Here is a 15,426-nt window from a genome sequence, read left to right on the forward strand (position 1 = left end):
TTTTATACATTACCACATCAACACAGCATTTTAACCATGAGGAATAATGCACTTTAAGATTCATCAGCCTTGTATTATTAAACTTTCAGGCTGACTGAGAACTTTACATGGATTCTCTCCTGAACCCAAGAGCTGTCCCTCAACTACAGATGAATCCTGGTCCATGGTACATTCCCTCAGTGGTAGGTTTTATTGTGAGTCCAGCTCTCCTCTTTGATAGGTCCTGTGTCTCCTGGAAAGCCCCTGCTCCAATACCCCACATCCCGCCCGCCCAGCCCTGTCTTATATTTCCATACCCATTTGCGCATTCTGGCTCTCCATTTTTAGAAGAGTCATACAAATGGCGTCATCACAGCAGAGGAATGGCGTAGTCCTTGAATGGCAGCATAGGGCCCCTGCTGAAAATAGTGATGGTATCGCGGCATGTGGAATGAAGGGAATGTGGGGCCACTCCCTTGCATGGAGCTGGCAATGGCCGATGGGGTCAGAGGCATTCCCAGTCGGCTATATGGTGGCAGAGAACCCTGGATGGGGTGAGGAATGGGTGTTGCTATGGATGCTGTGCTGGTGCCAAGAGCAGTCAGGGACTGTGGGTGCTGAAACCCAGGAAAACTGGAAGAAGATGATACCCAGGAGCTGAGAGACAAATTATCAGATGTTGTAAAGGCTGACCCTGTAAGGAAAAACACTCATTAGACTGGAAACACTGTGTCAATGTACAGATCAAGAATTAAATTATCTGTAAAGATCAATTTGTGTTTAAGAATATTTAATACATCTGTAATTTAGAAAGACAAACACACATGAGATCTGTCATGAGGCAAATCTACCTTTCTAGATAAGAAGATGATATTTACACCTGCATGGAATAGAGAATTTACTAAATGGAAAAAGACAACTCATTGGATAGCCTGCAGACTCCCACAGAGTGGCCAAAACATTAATACCCTGCCTACAGTTAATGACCTGATTCTCTTAAAAGAAACTGCAAATACCTGATATCTGTTCTGACCTCTGTAATGTCATAAGGAAGACTGAATGTATTAAATCTCTTCCAAGCTGTCTGGTTTCCAAAACTGTTGTGAGAACCTAAGAAAGTAAGTTTTCTTACCACAGCATCCAGAAATGTAGAATAGAGTTGACACTGAATTTTCTGACTGTACACAGTTGACCCTTGAACAACAGGGGTTAGAACTGCACGGGTCCACTTACATGCAGATATTTTTAAATACAATTTACACTGAGTGTGCCTGACCCCTCTTGCCTCACTTTCACCTCCTCTACCTCTTCAGCCTCTACAGCCTCCGAGACAGCAAGACCAACCCCTCTTCTTCCTCCTCTGCCAACTCAGTGTGAAGATGAGGATGAAGACCTTTATGGTAATCCACTTCCACTTAAGGAATAGTAAATATATTTCCTTTCTATGATTTTCTTAATAACTTTTTCTCTAGCTTGATTTATTATTAGAATACAGAATATAATACATGTAACACACAGGATATGTGTGAATTGACTGTTAATGTTACAGGTAAGGCTTCTGATCAACGGTAGGCTATTAGTAGTTAAGTTTTAGGAAGTCAAAAGTTATATGCACATTTTGGACCACACAGGAGTTGGTTCCCCAACCACTGTGTTGTTCAAACGTCAACTGTAATACTAGTGGTTCACTTGGACTGAGTAATAAGAAATGTCCTATGTTTTCACAGGTTATATAATTTCATATTAAGTACATAAAACAATGACAGAGGACTCTCTCCCCACACGAACTTCCCTGTTCCCAGAATGGAGCACCTCTGAGCTCTTTTCTCTGGACTCTCTTCCCAGATGCAGAGGGCTGCTCTCTAAGCCTTGGGAACAGAGAAACTTTGTTCACTTCCTGCTGTCAACATTGGAGCCACTGCCTCTATGTAATATCCTTCATTAGGAAAATCCTCTTTTAAAAGTGTTTTCTATTTTGGTCTTCGATTCTAACAAATTATTCCTGACATAGATGGAACAGATATATTCCCTGATTTTCAGATTATGAAACTGAGGTTCAGAAGGACTTGGGGACTGCCCCCAAAGTTCAACAGCTCTTATGTACTAAATCATGGACAAGTAACTCCTGATCCCTGACTCAAAGGCTCAGTTTCTTTCACTAAAAAAAACCACAGGAAACCTGCAGGCAGCATCATCGCCTGTGATTCAAAGGCAAAATAATGAAATGTGTGAGAATCAGTGTAGGGGCTCTTCCTTCCCAGGGAGGCTTCTGAAATCCTTTCCAGGCATCATGTACTCTGAGGACTGGCCGTGTCATCAACGACCTGCCCCCATTCTCCTTTAGGTGCTCTGGCTCCCAGCAATTTCATGGCCTTGGAAGCTACCTTACCTCGATTTGGGGTTGTCTGACTCTCATCCCCCAAGACATCTTCTTCTCCTCCGTAGGTACGGATGGGTGAGCGCGCATAGGAATGCTTTTGAATCAGGCTCTCCACACTTTCCCTAGGTTAGAGTGACACATCACAGGTTAACTAAAATGTAAAGGACTCAGAGATAGAAAGAGGTCTTAGAGGTAACTCACTAATCAGTAAAGCCATTTTCTCAGCCAAAAAGCAACCACTGCACAGAAAGATGAAATTCAAAACATGTACATTTATTCTACTGTACAGTGACTCCTCAGAGACATGACCTCAGGTGTATGACTGCAAGCAAACATGACTGACTAGGACATGGACAATCCCCTGAAATACTTTAAAATGAAGGACAAAGGGGTGAACAGGAGCTATGAAACCTGACCACAGGAATATGGAATTCCATGATGTGAAATATAATGAGTGAATGAATTTACTACAAGGAGCTGCAATGACTCTTCTTACTGACTTCATGAGCTAACAAATACAAAACAAATACTCAGTTGATACAAATTGCACTGATCCAATAACCGATGAAATGTTGGCAAAAAGTTCAAATTATCATTAGTCATCAAAAGACTCTAATACTCACCAAGAAATCAAACAAATTCATAGTTATAGTAAAATATGGATAGTTTGGATAATGAACACTAAGATCCTTGTTGCTGTAAGACTGAAAATTACAAAAAACCCATGAAGAAAACACAAATGGCCAATTAGGAGTTGTAGCCTCTAGGTAAATTGGTACATTGTCTTGTAGATGGTCTTCCTCCTGTAACATAGTCTATCAACCAAAGAGTGAGGTTAACTTTAAAAAATAAAAAATTATTTTGGCATTGGACAATTTGACCTTCTGTTTTAAAAAAACAAAAAGCCAGTACAATTTTAGCCAATTTGTTTGCCAAAACTGCATACTGATAACAGATTAGTCTGCATGGCACACATTTCTGGAACAGCTGTGGCCCAAAGACCAATGCCAAATTGACCACCGAAGGACAAAAGAGGACTTATAAAATACGTGTTAAATAAGGAATGACAAACAAAATACCATATTTCATATTGAGGGAATAAGCACAGCAAATAAAATGTCATAATAACTTTTTAAAATGTTAACACTTGTCAACATTTCACATAAATATGCAAACTTTACCTGTGAAAAATTACTACCTAATTCATAGTAAATTTGGTGTTGTAGAAAGCTTGTATACCCACATAGATGAAGGCATTTTATAATATATAGTATGACTACTAGGACTTAAGGATATGGCTAAAAGGAAAATTAATTCTGCAACTATTTAAGTTACATCTCTATTCTCAAATGGTTTCAGAGTAAGAAGAAAACACCACCTCATATTGTCAAAATAACACAGCATGAACACATAGGTGTCAAAAAGAATGAGGTCATTCCATAGGTACAGATATGGAATAATTTTCAAGATGCAGTAAGTGAAAAAAGTAAAATACAGAATGATATGTAAAGTATGCTACCATTTGTGAAGTTAGAACACAGGATATGTATGTTCACATATGCCTGCATGTGCATAGGATTTCTAGAATGTTCCGGTTTCCAGAACAAGAAACTGCCTAGAAGAGGTTGCCACTGCAGGGTGAAACCAGGAACCTGAAGGATTGGAGTAGTGATTCTCAAATTTGTGTATATGTTTGAATCAACTAGGGATCTTGAAACAAACAAAAAAAAAACTATATTGAGATATGATTAAAATATAGAAAGTGGCACATATTTAAAGTGTACGGGGCCGGGGCCAGTGGCTCACACCTGTAATCCCAGTACTTAGGCAGGCCCAGGCGGGCAGATCACCCAAGGTCAGGAGTTCAAGACCAGCCTTGCCAACATGACAAAACCCTGTCTCTATTAAAAATACAAAAATCAGTTGGGCATGGTGGTGGGCACCTATAAACCCAGCTACTCAGAAAGCTGAGGCAGGAGAATTGCTTGAACCTGAAAGCAGAGGTTGCAGTGAGTCGAGATCATGCCACTTCACTCCAACCTGGACAAAAGAGCGAAACTCCATCTTAAAAAAATAAAATAAAAATAAAGTGTATAGTTTGATCAGTTTGGACATATATACGCACCAGTGACAGCATTGCCACAAGTAAAATAACGAAAATATCTAACACTTACGAAAGCTTCCTCAAGCTCCTATGCTCCATGGTCCCCATCGCAACAAACCTTTCCAAGGAAACCACTAATATAATTTCTGTTCTTGCAGATTAGTCTGCATTTTCTAAACTTTTATAAAGATGAAACCTTATCTAATATATTCTTTTTTATCTGGCTTTTACTCAGCAGATTTTAAGATTTATCATGTTGGGGCATACATTAATATTTCTTGCTATGAGTAGCATTATATTACATGGATATATTATGTTTATTCATTTATTGATGGATATTTGACTTGTTTCAGTTTTTGAATGTTACAAATGAGGCTGCTACACATATTTATGCATACTTTTTAATAAATGGACATATACTTTTATTTATCTTGGAAAGACACCTAAGGATGAAATGACTAAATTGCATGGTTAGGTATATGTGCAATTTTTAAAGAAACTGCCAAACTATTTGTCAAAGTAGCCATACAATTTAGCATTCCCACCAGTGTATGAGAATTCTAGGTCCTCTATATTCTCACTAACACCTGATATGGTCAACATTTAATTTTAGCTATTGTAATATGCATATGCTGGTATTCCATCATACTTTTGTGTTCCCCCAATGACTATAATGTTGAACATCTTTTTCTGTGCTTATTTGCTTCCATATTTCTAGCTGTTAATATTCTGTTCATTTAAAAAATCAGGTTGTTTTCTGAGTTTTGAGATTTCTTTTTCTATTCTGGCCACTGGTGTTTATAGAATATATGATTTGCAAATATTTTCTTCTAGGCTGTGGCTTATCTTTTCTTTTTCCTAAACAGTTTCTTTCTAAAAGCAGAGTTTTTAATTTTGATGAAGTGCAATTTATCCATTTATAATTCTATGGATCATGCTTTTGGTGCCATATTTTAAGATCTTTGCCTAACCCAAGACCACAAAAGTTTTCTCCTAATTTTTTTCTGAAAGTGTTATAGTGTGAGGTTTTATGTTTGTGTCTATGATTCATCTTGAGTTAATTTTATATATGAATGAGTTATCAATTGTTCATTTTTGTGCTTATGAATATCCCATTATTTCAACATTACTTGTTGAGAAGACTGTCCCTTCTCCATCACATACATGTGGGTCTGCTCTTGGACTCTCTACTCTATTGATGTGTTTGTGGAACTTGACACCAAAACTATACTGTCTCGATTATCCTAGCTGAATAAAAGTATTAGTACTTTTGACATTAGAATTAGTACTCTATCTTTTTTTTCAAAGTTGTTTTGGCTATTCTAGTTCTTTGCATTTCCATATGAAATTTAATATTACTTTGTCAATCTCTACAAAGAAGACTCCTGTGAGTTTGATCAGGATTATTTTAGATCTACATATCAATTTGTGCATAACTGACATCTTAATATTGCATCCTTCAAATTATGAACCAGCATATCCTTCCATTTCATTAGGTCTTCTTTAATTTCTCCCAGCAATGTTTTTGTAGTTTTAAGTATATACATCTTGCATATCCTTTGCCAGATTTACCCCTACTTTGTATTATAGTAAATACTGCTTTTTAACTTCAATTTCTGATATTCATTTATAATAGATAGAAATACAATTTATCTTTTATATTGATTTCGTATTCTGTGAACTTGCCAAACACTTATTTGTTCTAGTGGGTTTTGGAGATTTGGGGATTTTGTATAGATAATCATGATGTCTGTACACAAAGATAGTTTTACTTCTGTCTTTCCAATCACAATGACTTTGATTTTTCCTGACTTATTGCAATGGCTAAACCTACCTGTACAATGTTGAATTAGCAGTGGTAAGGATGGGCTGGGCACAGTGGCTCATGCCTGTAATCCCAACACTTTGGGAGACCAAGGTGGGCGGATCACCTGAGGTCAGGAGTTGAAGACCAGCCTGACCAACATGGGGAAACCCTGTCTCTACTAAAAATACAAAATTAGCTGGGTGTGGTGGCCCATGCCTGTAATCTCAGCTACTCGGGAGGCTGAGGCAGGAGAATTGCTTGAACTCGGGAGTTGGAGGTTGCGGTGGGCCAAGATCGAGCCATTGCACTTCAGCCTGGGCAACAAGAGAGAAATTCCGTCTCAAAAAAAAAAAAAAAAAAAAGAATGGACTTATTCTTTATCTTACAGAAAGCATTCAATTTTAAAGGTTAAAAATAACCTTTACCAGACTAAATGTTCTCTTCTATTCCTAGTTTGCTGAGAGTTTTCAAGAATTGAGGTTGAATTTTGTTAAACGCTTTTTCTGTGTCTGCTGAGATAATCATATAGTTTTTAGTTTGTCAGTATGATCATTACATCCATTGAATTTCAACTGTTAAACCGACCTTGCATTCCTGAACTAGGCCCTAGTTATTTATGTCATATATTACCGTTTTTTAAATTCAATTTCCTGAAATTCTCTTCAGAATTTTTCCATGTATATTCATGAAGAATATTGATCTTTCTTTAGTTTTAGTATCAAGATAAGGCTAGTCTCATAGAATTAGTTAAAACTCTTCCCTCCTCTCCAATTTTCTAGAAGATTTCGGGTAAAATTGTCACAATTTCTTCCTTAAATGTTTGGTATCATTCACTAGTGAAACCATGTGGACACAGAGTTTTCTTTGTAAAAGGTTTTTAACCACAAATTCAAAATCTTCAGAGTATCTGTTTTCTCTTGAATGAGCTTTGGTAGATTCTGTCTACAAGAAATTTGTCCATTTTCTTTAAATTGTTAAAATTTTAAGCGTACATGTTCACAATATTCCTTTATTATCTTTCCTTTTAATACCTGTAGAATCTGTAGTGATATTACTCCTTTCATTCTTGATTATGGTAATTTATATTTTCTTTCCTTATTTTCTTGGTCAGTTTGGCCAGCAAACGGTCAATTTTATTAATCTCTGCTTTTTGTTTCATGGATTTTTCTCTACTGCTTCCCTGTTTTCTAGTCCATCCATATCTACTCTGATATTTATTATTTTCTTTTTTCTACTTGCCTTGGGTTTCATTCACTCTTGTCCTAGTTTCTTGAGATGGAAGATGAGGTTATTGATTTAGGACTTTTCATTTCTAAAGTAGAGATGTAGCACTATAAATTTCCTGGAAGTAATGTTTCAGCAGAATCCTGCAAGTTGTTATATGTTGTATTTTCATTTTTATTCAGTTCAAAATATTTTCTAATTTCCCTCTTGATATCTTCCTTCCCGCAAGGGATGTTTAGACATGTGTTATTTGACTTTCAAATATTTGGGGACTTTCGAGATATCTTCCTGTTATTTTTTCTAATATAATTCTATTACGGTCAGAGAGCACACTGTGTATGACTTGAATGCCTTTAAATTTATTGAGACTTTTGTGTAGAGTGTATCATCTTTATAAACATTCTGTGTATACTTGCAAAGAAGGCATATTCTGCTAATTTTAGATAAATTTTCTTTTTTTTTGAGATGGAGTCTCGCTCTGTCGCCCAAGCTGGAATGCAGTGGCACGATCTTGGCTCACTGCAAGCTCTGCCTCCCGGGTTCATGCCATTCTCCTGCCTCAGCCTCCCGAGTAGCTGGGACTACAGGAGCCTGCTACCACACCTGGCTAATTTTTTTGTATTTTTAGTAGAGACAGGGTTTCACCATGTTAGCCAAGATGGTCTTGATCTCCTGACCTCGTGATCTGCCTGCCTCAGCCTCCCTAAGTGCTGGGATTACAGCCGCGAGCCACTGCACCTGGCCTAATTTTAGATAATATTTTCTAAACATCAATTGGGTCAAGTTAGTTGATACTGTTGTTCGGATCTTCTGTGTCTCTACTCATTTTCTCTCTACTTGCTCTATCAATTATTAAGAAAGGGATATTAAAATTTCCAACTATGATTGTATATTTGTCTGTTTTTTCTTATACTTCTGCCAGACATAAAGATGTAGGACTGTATATTACCTTGAAGAATTGAGCCCTTTATTAGTATTAAATTATCTACTTTATACCTAGTAACATTCTTTGCTCTGAAATCTACTTTGATATTAACACAATAACTCTTAATTTTTTCAAAATTATTGTTAATATGCTACTTTTTATCATTGCTTTACTTTCAACTTACATCTTTACACAGAAAGCACATTTGTTACAGGCAGCATATAATCAGGTATTACTTTTTAATTCAAACTGACAATCTCTGCTTTCTGAGATATTTAGTGCATTTATATTTAATGTAATTATTGATATAGTTAAGTTGAAGTCTGGCTATTTGTTTTCTATTCTTTGTTCTTTGTTCTATCTTTCCTCTTTCTTGCTTTCTTTTGGGTTTTCTCTAAATGATTTCGTTTCATATCCTTTGTTGGTTTATTAGATATAACTTTGTTTTGTTATTTTCGTAAATGACTTAGGATTTATAGTAAGTATCTTTAAGTTGTCACAATCTGCCTTCAAGTGATATTAAACCTTTCAAGTTAGTATAAGACCCTCAAAATAATATATTTTCATTTCTCCCTTACAGCCATTGTGCCATTCTTGTCAAACATTTTATTTTTTACATAAACTGTATTCTAATTGTTATCATATTTGTTTAAAAGGTTAATTATCTTTTAAAAATATTTAATAATAAAAAATGAATCTACTTATCCATGTAGTTCTTATTCCTGTGCTCTTCATGCCTTTGCTTACATCCAGAATGACATCTGGTATAATTTTCTTTCTGGTTGAGAGAATTCCTTTAACATATCTGTACTGCAGTTTCCTGGTGGTGAATTCTTTGCCTTTTGTATGTCTGAAAAAATCTTTATTTTGCTTTTGTTTTCTTGAAAGATATTCTTGCTGGGTAAAGAATTCTAGTTAACAGAGTTGATTTCTCTTTCAGTACAGATGATCCCCAACTTGCAATGGTTCAGCTTACAAATTTTCAGCTTCACAATGGTGCAAAAGCAGTAGGCATTCAATACAGTCCTTGGCTTATGATGGTGTTATATCTGGACTTAGACACTTTTGACTTATGATATTTTCAATTTATGATGGGTTTATCCAACCATAACCCCATTGTTAGTCAAACAGCACACCTGTTCTTTAAAAATGTTGCTTCACTATCTCTTCATTTAGTTTGTTTCTGATGAGAAATCTGTTCTCATCCTTATCTTTGTTCCTCTTATGTAATATGTCTATCATTCTCTGGCTGTTTTAATATTTTCTTCATATCACTAGTTTTGTGCAATTTGACTATAACATAATTTGGTATTATTTCTTCTTGCTTTTTGAGCTTGGGTTTGTTGGGCTATTTTGGATTGTGTTTACAATTGTCATTAAATTTGAAAAATTTTTAGATTTTTTTGGGGGGTATATTTTTTGTCCCACCTCCCAACTACCTTTAGGGTCTCCAATTACATAGATATTAGGCCACTTAAAATTTTCCCACAACTGACGTGCTTTCAATTTTTAAAAATTTATCTTTGCTCCTTGTGTTTCATTTTGGATAGTTTCTATCACTATGTCTTTCAAGTTCACTAATCTTTTCATCTGCCATGTCTAAACTGCCAATAATCCCATCTAGTATATTTTTCCTTTTACACACTGCCATTTTCATCTTTAGAATTGTGACTTTGATTTTTGGTAAATCTTCTACATCTCTCCTTAATTTCTGGAATGTATGGAATGTAATCATAAAAAGTGTCTGAATGTCCTTGTTATTAATTAGGATATCTGTGTGAGTTCTGACTTAATTTCAACTCATAATCTCTTCATTATAGGTCATATTTTTCTGCATCTTTGCATTCCTGGTAATCTTTAATTAGATACTAGGCATGCCAATTCTGTCAAGTACTAAATTTTTTTTATTCTATTTATAAAGACATAAATATAAGACATGTGTTGAGGTTTCTTTTGGGATATAGTTAAGTTACCTGGAAATAATTTGATCCTTTGGGAGTTTGCTTTCAAGATATTTTAAGTAGGACTGGAACACTATTTAGTTGAGGGCTAATTTTTCTTCACTACTGAAGCAAAACCCTTCTGAATACTCTACCAAATGCCTTCTAAATCACAAGGTTTTCCAGTCCAACTGATTACAACAGGCATTATCGCTGGGTGAGCACAAGGTACTGTTTGTTTCCCCCTAATCTTTTCAGGTGCTCTTCCCTGCAGCCTCTGGTAGTTTCATCATATGGATTCCCTTAGCAAATCGTAGCTGAACACTCAAAAGGGATCCTCTATAAATCTTCGGAGTTCTTTAGGATCCTCTGTAGATCTTTGAGTGCTTTTTCCATGCAGCTTTCATCTCTCCTATTGTCTGTCCTATGAATTCTCACTGTCTTGGTCTCTGCAAACTCAGCTCCGACGTCTCAACTCAGGGAGTCTGGTGGACTCTGCCTGTATTCTCCCCCACTGCCCTCATTTGTTTCCCATCCCTCAGAGATTATTGTCTTTTGTTGCCTGATATCCAGTATCATAAAAAGCATTGTTTTGCATATTTTGTATGTTTCTTAGTTGTTTCAGGCAACAGGGTATATTCGGCCTTTGCAGCTTTACCTTTACTAAAAGCAATGTCTTTCCAGGGGAACTTCTAAAAATTCCAAAGCCGACACCACACTCCATACCAATTAAATCACAATCTTTGGGAGTGGGACACAGGCTTCAGTAATTGTTAACATTCCCCCCTGGTGATTCCAATGAGCAGGCAAGTTTAGAAATGGAAGACAGATGTGTGGATGGATACTTTTCACCATATACTCCTGTATAACTTTTCAATTTTTGATGTATGTATTATTTATTTAAAATTAATTTCACATTACAAAATGAGACTGTGATAACCCACCAATGAACAAAAACAAAATAACTGCTGGTCTAACATTGGTACTTTGAGAACCCATTATGAGTTGGTTAAAAAATATAATTATGCTGATTTTTAAATCAATGTAATTTATGTATGGTAAGCTGTGCAATATTTTGGAAATATCACGGGCTTTAATTTCACTTATCAAATGCATGAATGAATAGATGAGTAAGTGGATCATCTACAACCATTTTCACATTCTGGCTTTGTTACTTTCTTTTTTTTTTTTTTTTTTTTTTTTTTTGAGGCGGAGTCTTGCTCTGTCGCCCGGACTGGAGTGCAGTGGCCGGATCTCAGCTCACTGCAAGCTCCGCCTCCCGGGTTTACGCCATTCTCCTGCCTCAGCCTCCCGAGTAGCTGAGACGACAGGCGCCCACCACCTCGCCCAGCTAGTTTTTGTATTTTTAGTAGAGACGGGGTTTCACCGTGTTAGCCAGGATGGTCTCGATCTCCTGACCTCGTGATCCGCCCGTCTCGGCCTCCCAAAGTGCTGGGATTACAGGCTTGAGCCACCGCGCCCGGCCTTGTTACTTTCTTAACCTCTCTTCACCTGCAAATTGGGGAGCATAACATCTGCCTCACAGGGCCACTCATTCATTGAAAAAAAAGTATTGAGTCACTACTATGAACAAGGAATTGAAGAGATAGCAAAAAAAAAAAAAAAAAAAAAAAAATCCCTGTCTAATGAGTGATGAGGGTAAAGGGAAAACTGGGAGTCGGGGTGAAAAGTGGGGGAGAGAATAAGAAAAACATGAAAACATGCAGTACATTAGATGTTGATAATAGTGCTATGGAAAATAAAAATAAAACAGAATAACAATAAGAAGTATTACTATAAGGATTAAATGAGAAAATGCATTTGAATTACCTAAAATAGTGTCTGGCACATAGAAGACAGTAAATATTAAGTGCCTTTAAAAGTATATCTAAAACAGGTAAAAATACTTTATCCTCTTAGATTATATTTTTTCTGATTTATTCTACCTGTCTGTATAATCCTAATTCAGAATAATGTGGTCCAAACAAGAGGATTTTTCTCAGTGACTGAATGCTAAAGTCGGTGGAGAAATTGACTAGAATACTACTTGCAGTTCTATTATAAAACTATATCTGACATCAAAGAGAAATGTTAAGCTTTAGTGAGTCCATTATCACTTGTTTAAAAGTGTAACCTATTTTTAAATATCCCTTGAACAGACTTATTGAATCCCAGGAGTTAGGCTTGTTGAAGGGAAAACATTTTATCATTCACTGAGAGGTACTGGTGAATATATTCAAAGCAAAAGTTAATGGGGAGGATAATTTGGCATAACATGGACCCTAATTAATTTACCAGCTGCCATATATTTTAATCTTTATATACAAACACCTGATAATATTGAATCCCAGCAGCCTAAACAGCTGATATTATTTACTCAAAGGCTTAATTTACTACAATATTAGAGACTGACTGTCTTTTGAAGTCATTAAGAAGAAAGTCAAGTGAGCTGCGCAACCCCTAGTAAAACGACAACTATAACATACATTCAAGCTGATGTCCTTTAAGTGTGAACCATAAGTCATATTAACAAAATTTTACATGAACATAGGAGAGAATTAGGTGGTGGTTGTTTTCACATGCAAACGAACTTGTTGCAACATCTTGGAAGGTAATTTTTGTACATTTATAAAGGATTTGCTGTCCATGGGCCCAAATTCTGGATGGTATTTTTCTAGGGTGTATTCCTCTTCCCACAAATTGCATATAACTACTAAATTCATGTGCTTAATATTTTTTTAGAAAAGAGTGTAATAGTTACATCTCTAAAAAGCATACTTAATAAGATCATTTAAATATCTTTCACATAACACACACAAGACAAATAATTTCCCAAGTAATACAGTCAAACATTGTGAAACATTTTGCTTTTCTATAAGAACATTATATTCATTTTGCCCTGGCTAGATCACTGGTATCATTACTTATGCTACTCTCGAGGAGGGGAAAAGAGGGATTTTATTGAAATGATTTACTTGTGTCAGGCCTGGAAGTGAACTGAAAGCAATGGCAGTTCTTATATAAAGGACGGCATAATTGAATTATTGCCTTTTAAGTGATTGAAAACAGTGGTGCATATCAGGGCCATCTCTTCGAAGATGTTACAAAGAGAAGTCAGGCCATGTTGTTTACTTTATGTCTAATCCCTGTTTCCAGCAGAACGAAAAGTGCAAAGAATTTGTTTAGCCTAGAAGCCCACTGTGAGAATTTCTAAAATGCTGCACCCTGAAAAGTGAGGATGACTCACCAAACAGGTCAAGTGATTTCGGTATCACAAGCTATGACAGTATCTTGTAATGCTAGTTTTGTCACATCCCAATGGAACAGACTGTAGTTTTGGTAGACTTACCTTTGGATTTAATAGGTAGATAAAATGGGTACTGTTATTGAAAGTCAGTCTTTCTAACATCTAATGCTAAATCTTTTTTCTAGGCAAAAAAAGAAAAAAAAAGTGCATCATTACTTTATTTGATCTTTAAAATATCTCCTCTGACTACTTTGTAACCATCAATTTCAGAAACAGTACACATGTCAGAGACGCAATCACGGCCAGAAAATTGGCAAAACAGGATCACTACAATGATTATCGTGCTCTGCCAAAACATTCAGAACCATTTGAAGTCATTTGGACTGTTTATTCAAACTCTAGACAAGCAAAACCATCACTCTTATCAGTACTGAAACTGGTTGCCCTTCCTCTATCTTTGAAACTAAAGTGCAAATTTCTGAATGCTCAAAAAGCAAAATTTTCCCTTCCCCTCACATTCTCCTTTGCAAAACCACTGTTCTAACACAGTCCTCTTTTACTGCAATTACTAGATTGATGGCAATTATATGTTTTCAGGTCTGTCTCCACTACTACGCTGCTGGCCCTTGATTGAAAATAATAATAATACTTTCTTAATCTAGGCTGGTGTTCTCAGACTTTAGTCTAAGAACTAGAAGCACCTGGGGGGTTCATCAAAGGACAGATTGTCAAGCCCCATCCTAGAGTTTCTGTCTCAGTAGGTCTGGGGTGTGGCCTGAGAAGGTGCTTCTCAATATGTGCCAGGTGCTGCTGATGCTGCTGAGAACCACTGCCCTAGTGAAGTGGTCAGGGGCATGTTTGCTGGAGCAAGTCTGCATGTCTTGAACCCTGCCCAGCTACTTGCCAGCTGTGTGCTCACGGGCAAATTACTTCACTTTTTCATGCCTCCCTTTTCTCATCTGTAAAATAAGGATATCAATATGATCAAGTTCTTAGAGTTACTAAGATTAAGTGAATTAATACACAGAGAGCTTAATTGGTACCTGACACATAAGTGCCAATAAATGTTTATAGATAACAGAATTAAACTATCTTTACTGTTATTATTGAGCATCAAGATCACGTGTTCCAGAAGCTGCTTACATGATAATAATAATTTTAGATGAACTTGAGACTACCAGTCTCTATAACTTGCCATGCTTTGTTTAAACCTTCCTTCCTTATACATGCCGGAGACAAAATTAATATTAAGTGTTATTTCAATTTACATTTCTCTCCTAAATACAGACCTGGCAAAACTGTGTTCAAGGAGAAAATGTCAAATCCATTAAAATCAGATATAATTTGTAAAAAACAAAATATATAAAGTTGTTTTTGGTCATTAATTTGTTCATTTTTATATCACATCTTACTGAGACTTTGTAAATAACTCCTTGCCACAACATTTTTCTAAAGATTGATGCAGATATATTATAAATTACTGGAAGACAATGTATCAATATTCGTAACTTCCACAAAATACTTAATAAATGAAAACTTTAGATAATACAATTTAGGAGGTATTATAAATCATTAATTTTAATTTGAGAACTGAAATATACAATCCATTTTGGAAAAACAAAATGACTCTAACTTAATCTTTGAGAAAGCTTTTAGGTTTTAGTTTATTTCTAATTATTTGACTTAATCTTATTGATTTTTCTTTGCAGTAATATACATTTCGGGTTCCGTATTATCATTAGAAACTTAAGCAAACTGTACCACTGAAAAATCCCAAAAACTATTATGCTTAGTTTTCTAAGTTGTATGACTGTGACAAC

The 15,426-nt window shown here is 36.0% G+C and overlaps 1 protein-coding gene across 1 annotated transcript in view; it reads right to left on the reverse strand.

Moving 5' to 3' along the window:
• Window positions 1-332: 332 nt before the first annotated feature.
• TBX20 (T-box transcription factor 20) overlaps window positions 333-15,426 on the reverse strand; it is a 52,337-nt gene continuing 37,243 nt past the window's right edge. The window contains exons 7-8 of the mRNA XM_023183008.2: window positions 2,369-2,481; window positions 333-673 (exon numbers count right to left, since the gene is read on the reverse strand). Of these exons, the coding sequence (XP_023038776.2) occupies window positions 333-673; window positions 2,369-2,481 (454 nt within the window). The remainder of the gene's footprint in view (window positions 674-2,368; window positions 2,482-15,426) is intronic.

Source organism: Piliocolobus tephrosceles, chromosome 8 (genome assembly GCF_002776525.5).
Source record: "Piliocolobus tephrosceles isolate RC106 chromosome 8, ASM277652v3, whole genome shotgun sequence".
Lineage (NCBI taxonomy): Eukaryota > Metazoa > Chordata > Mammalia > Primates > Cercopithecidae > Piliocolobus > Piliocolobus tephrosceles.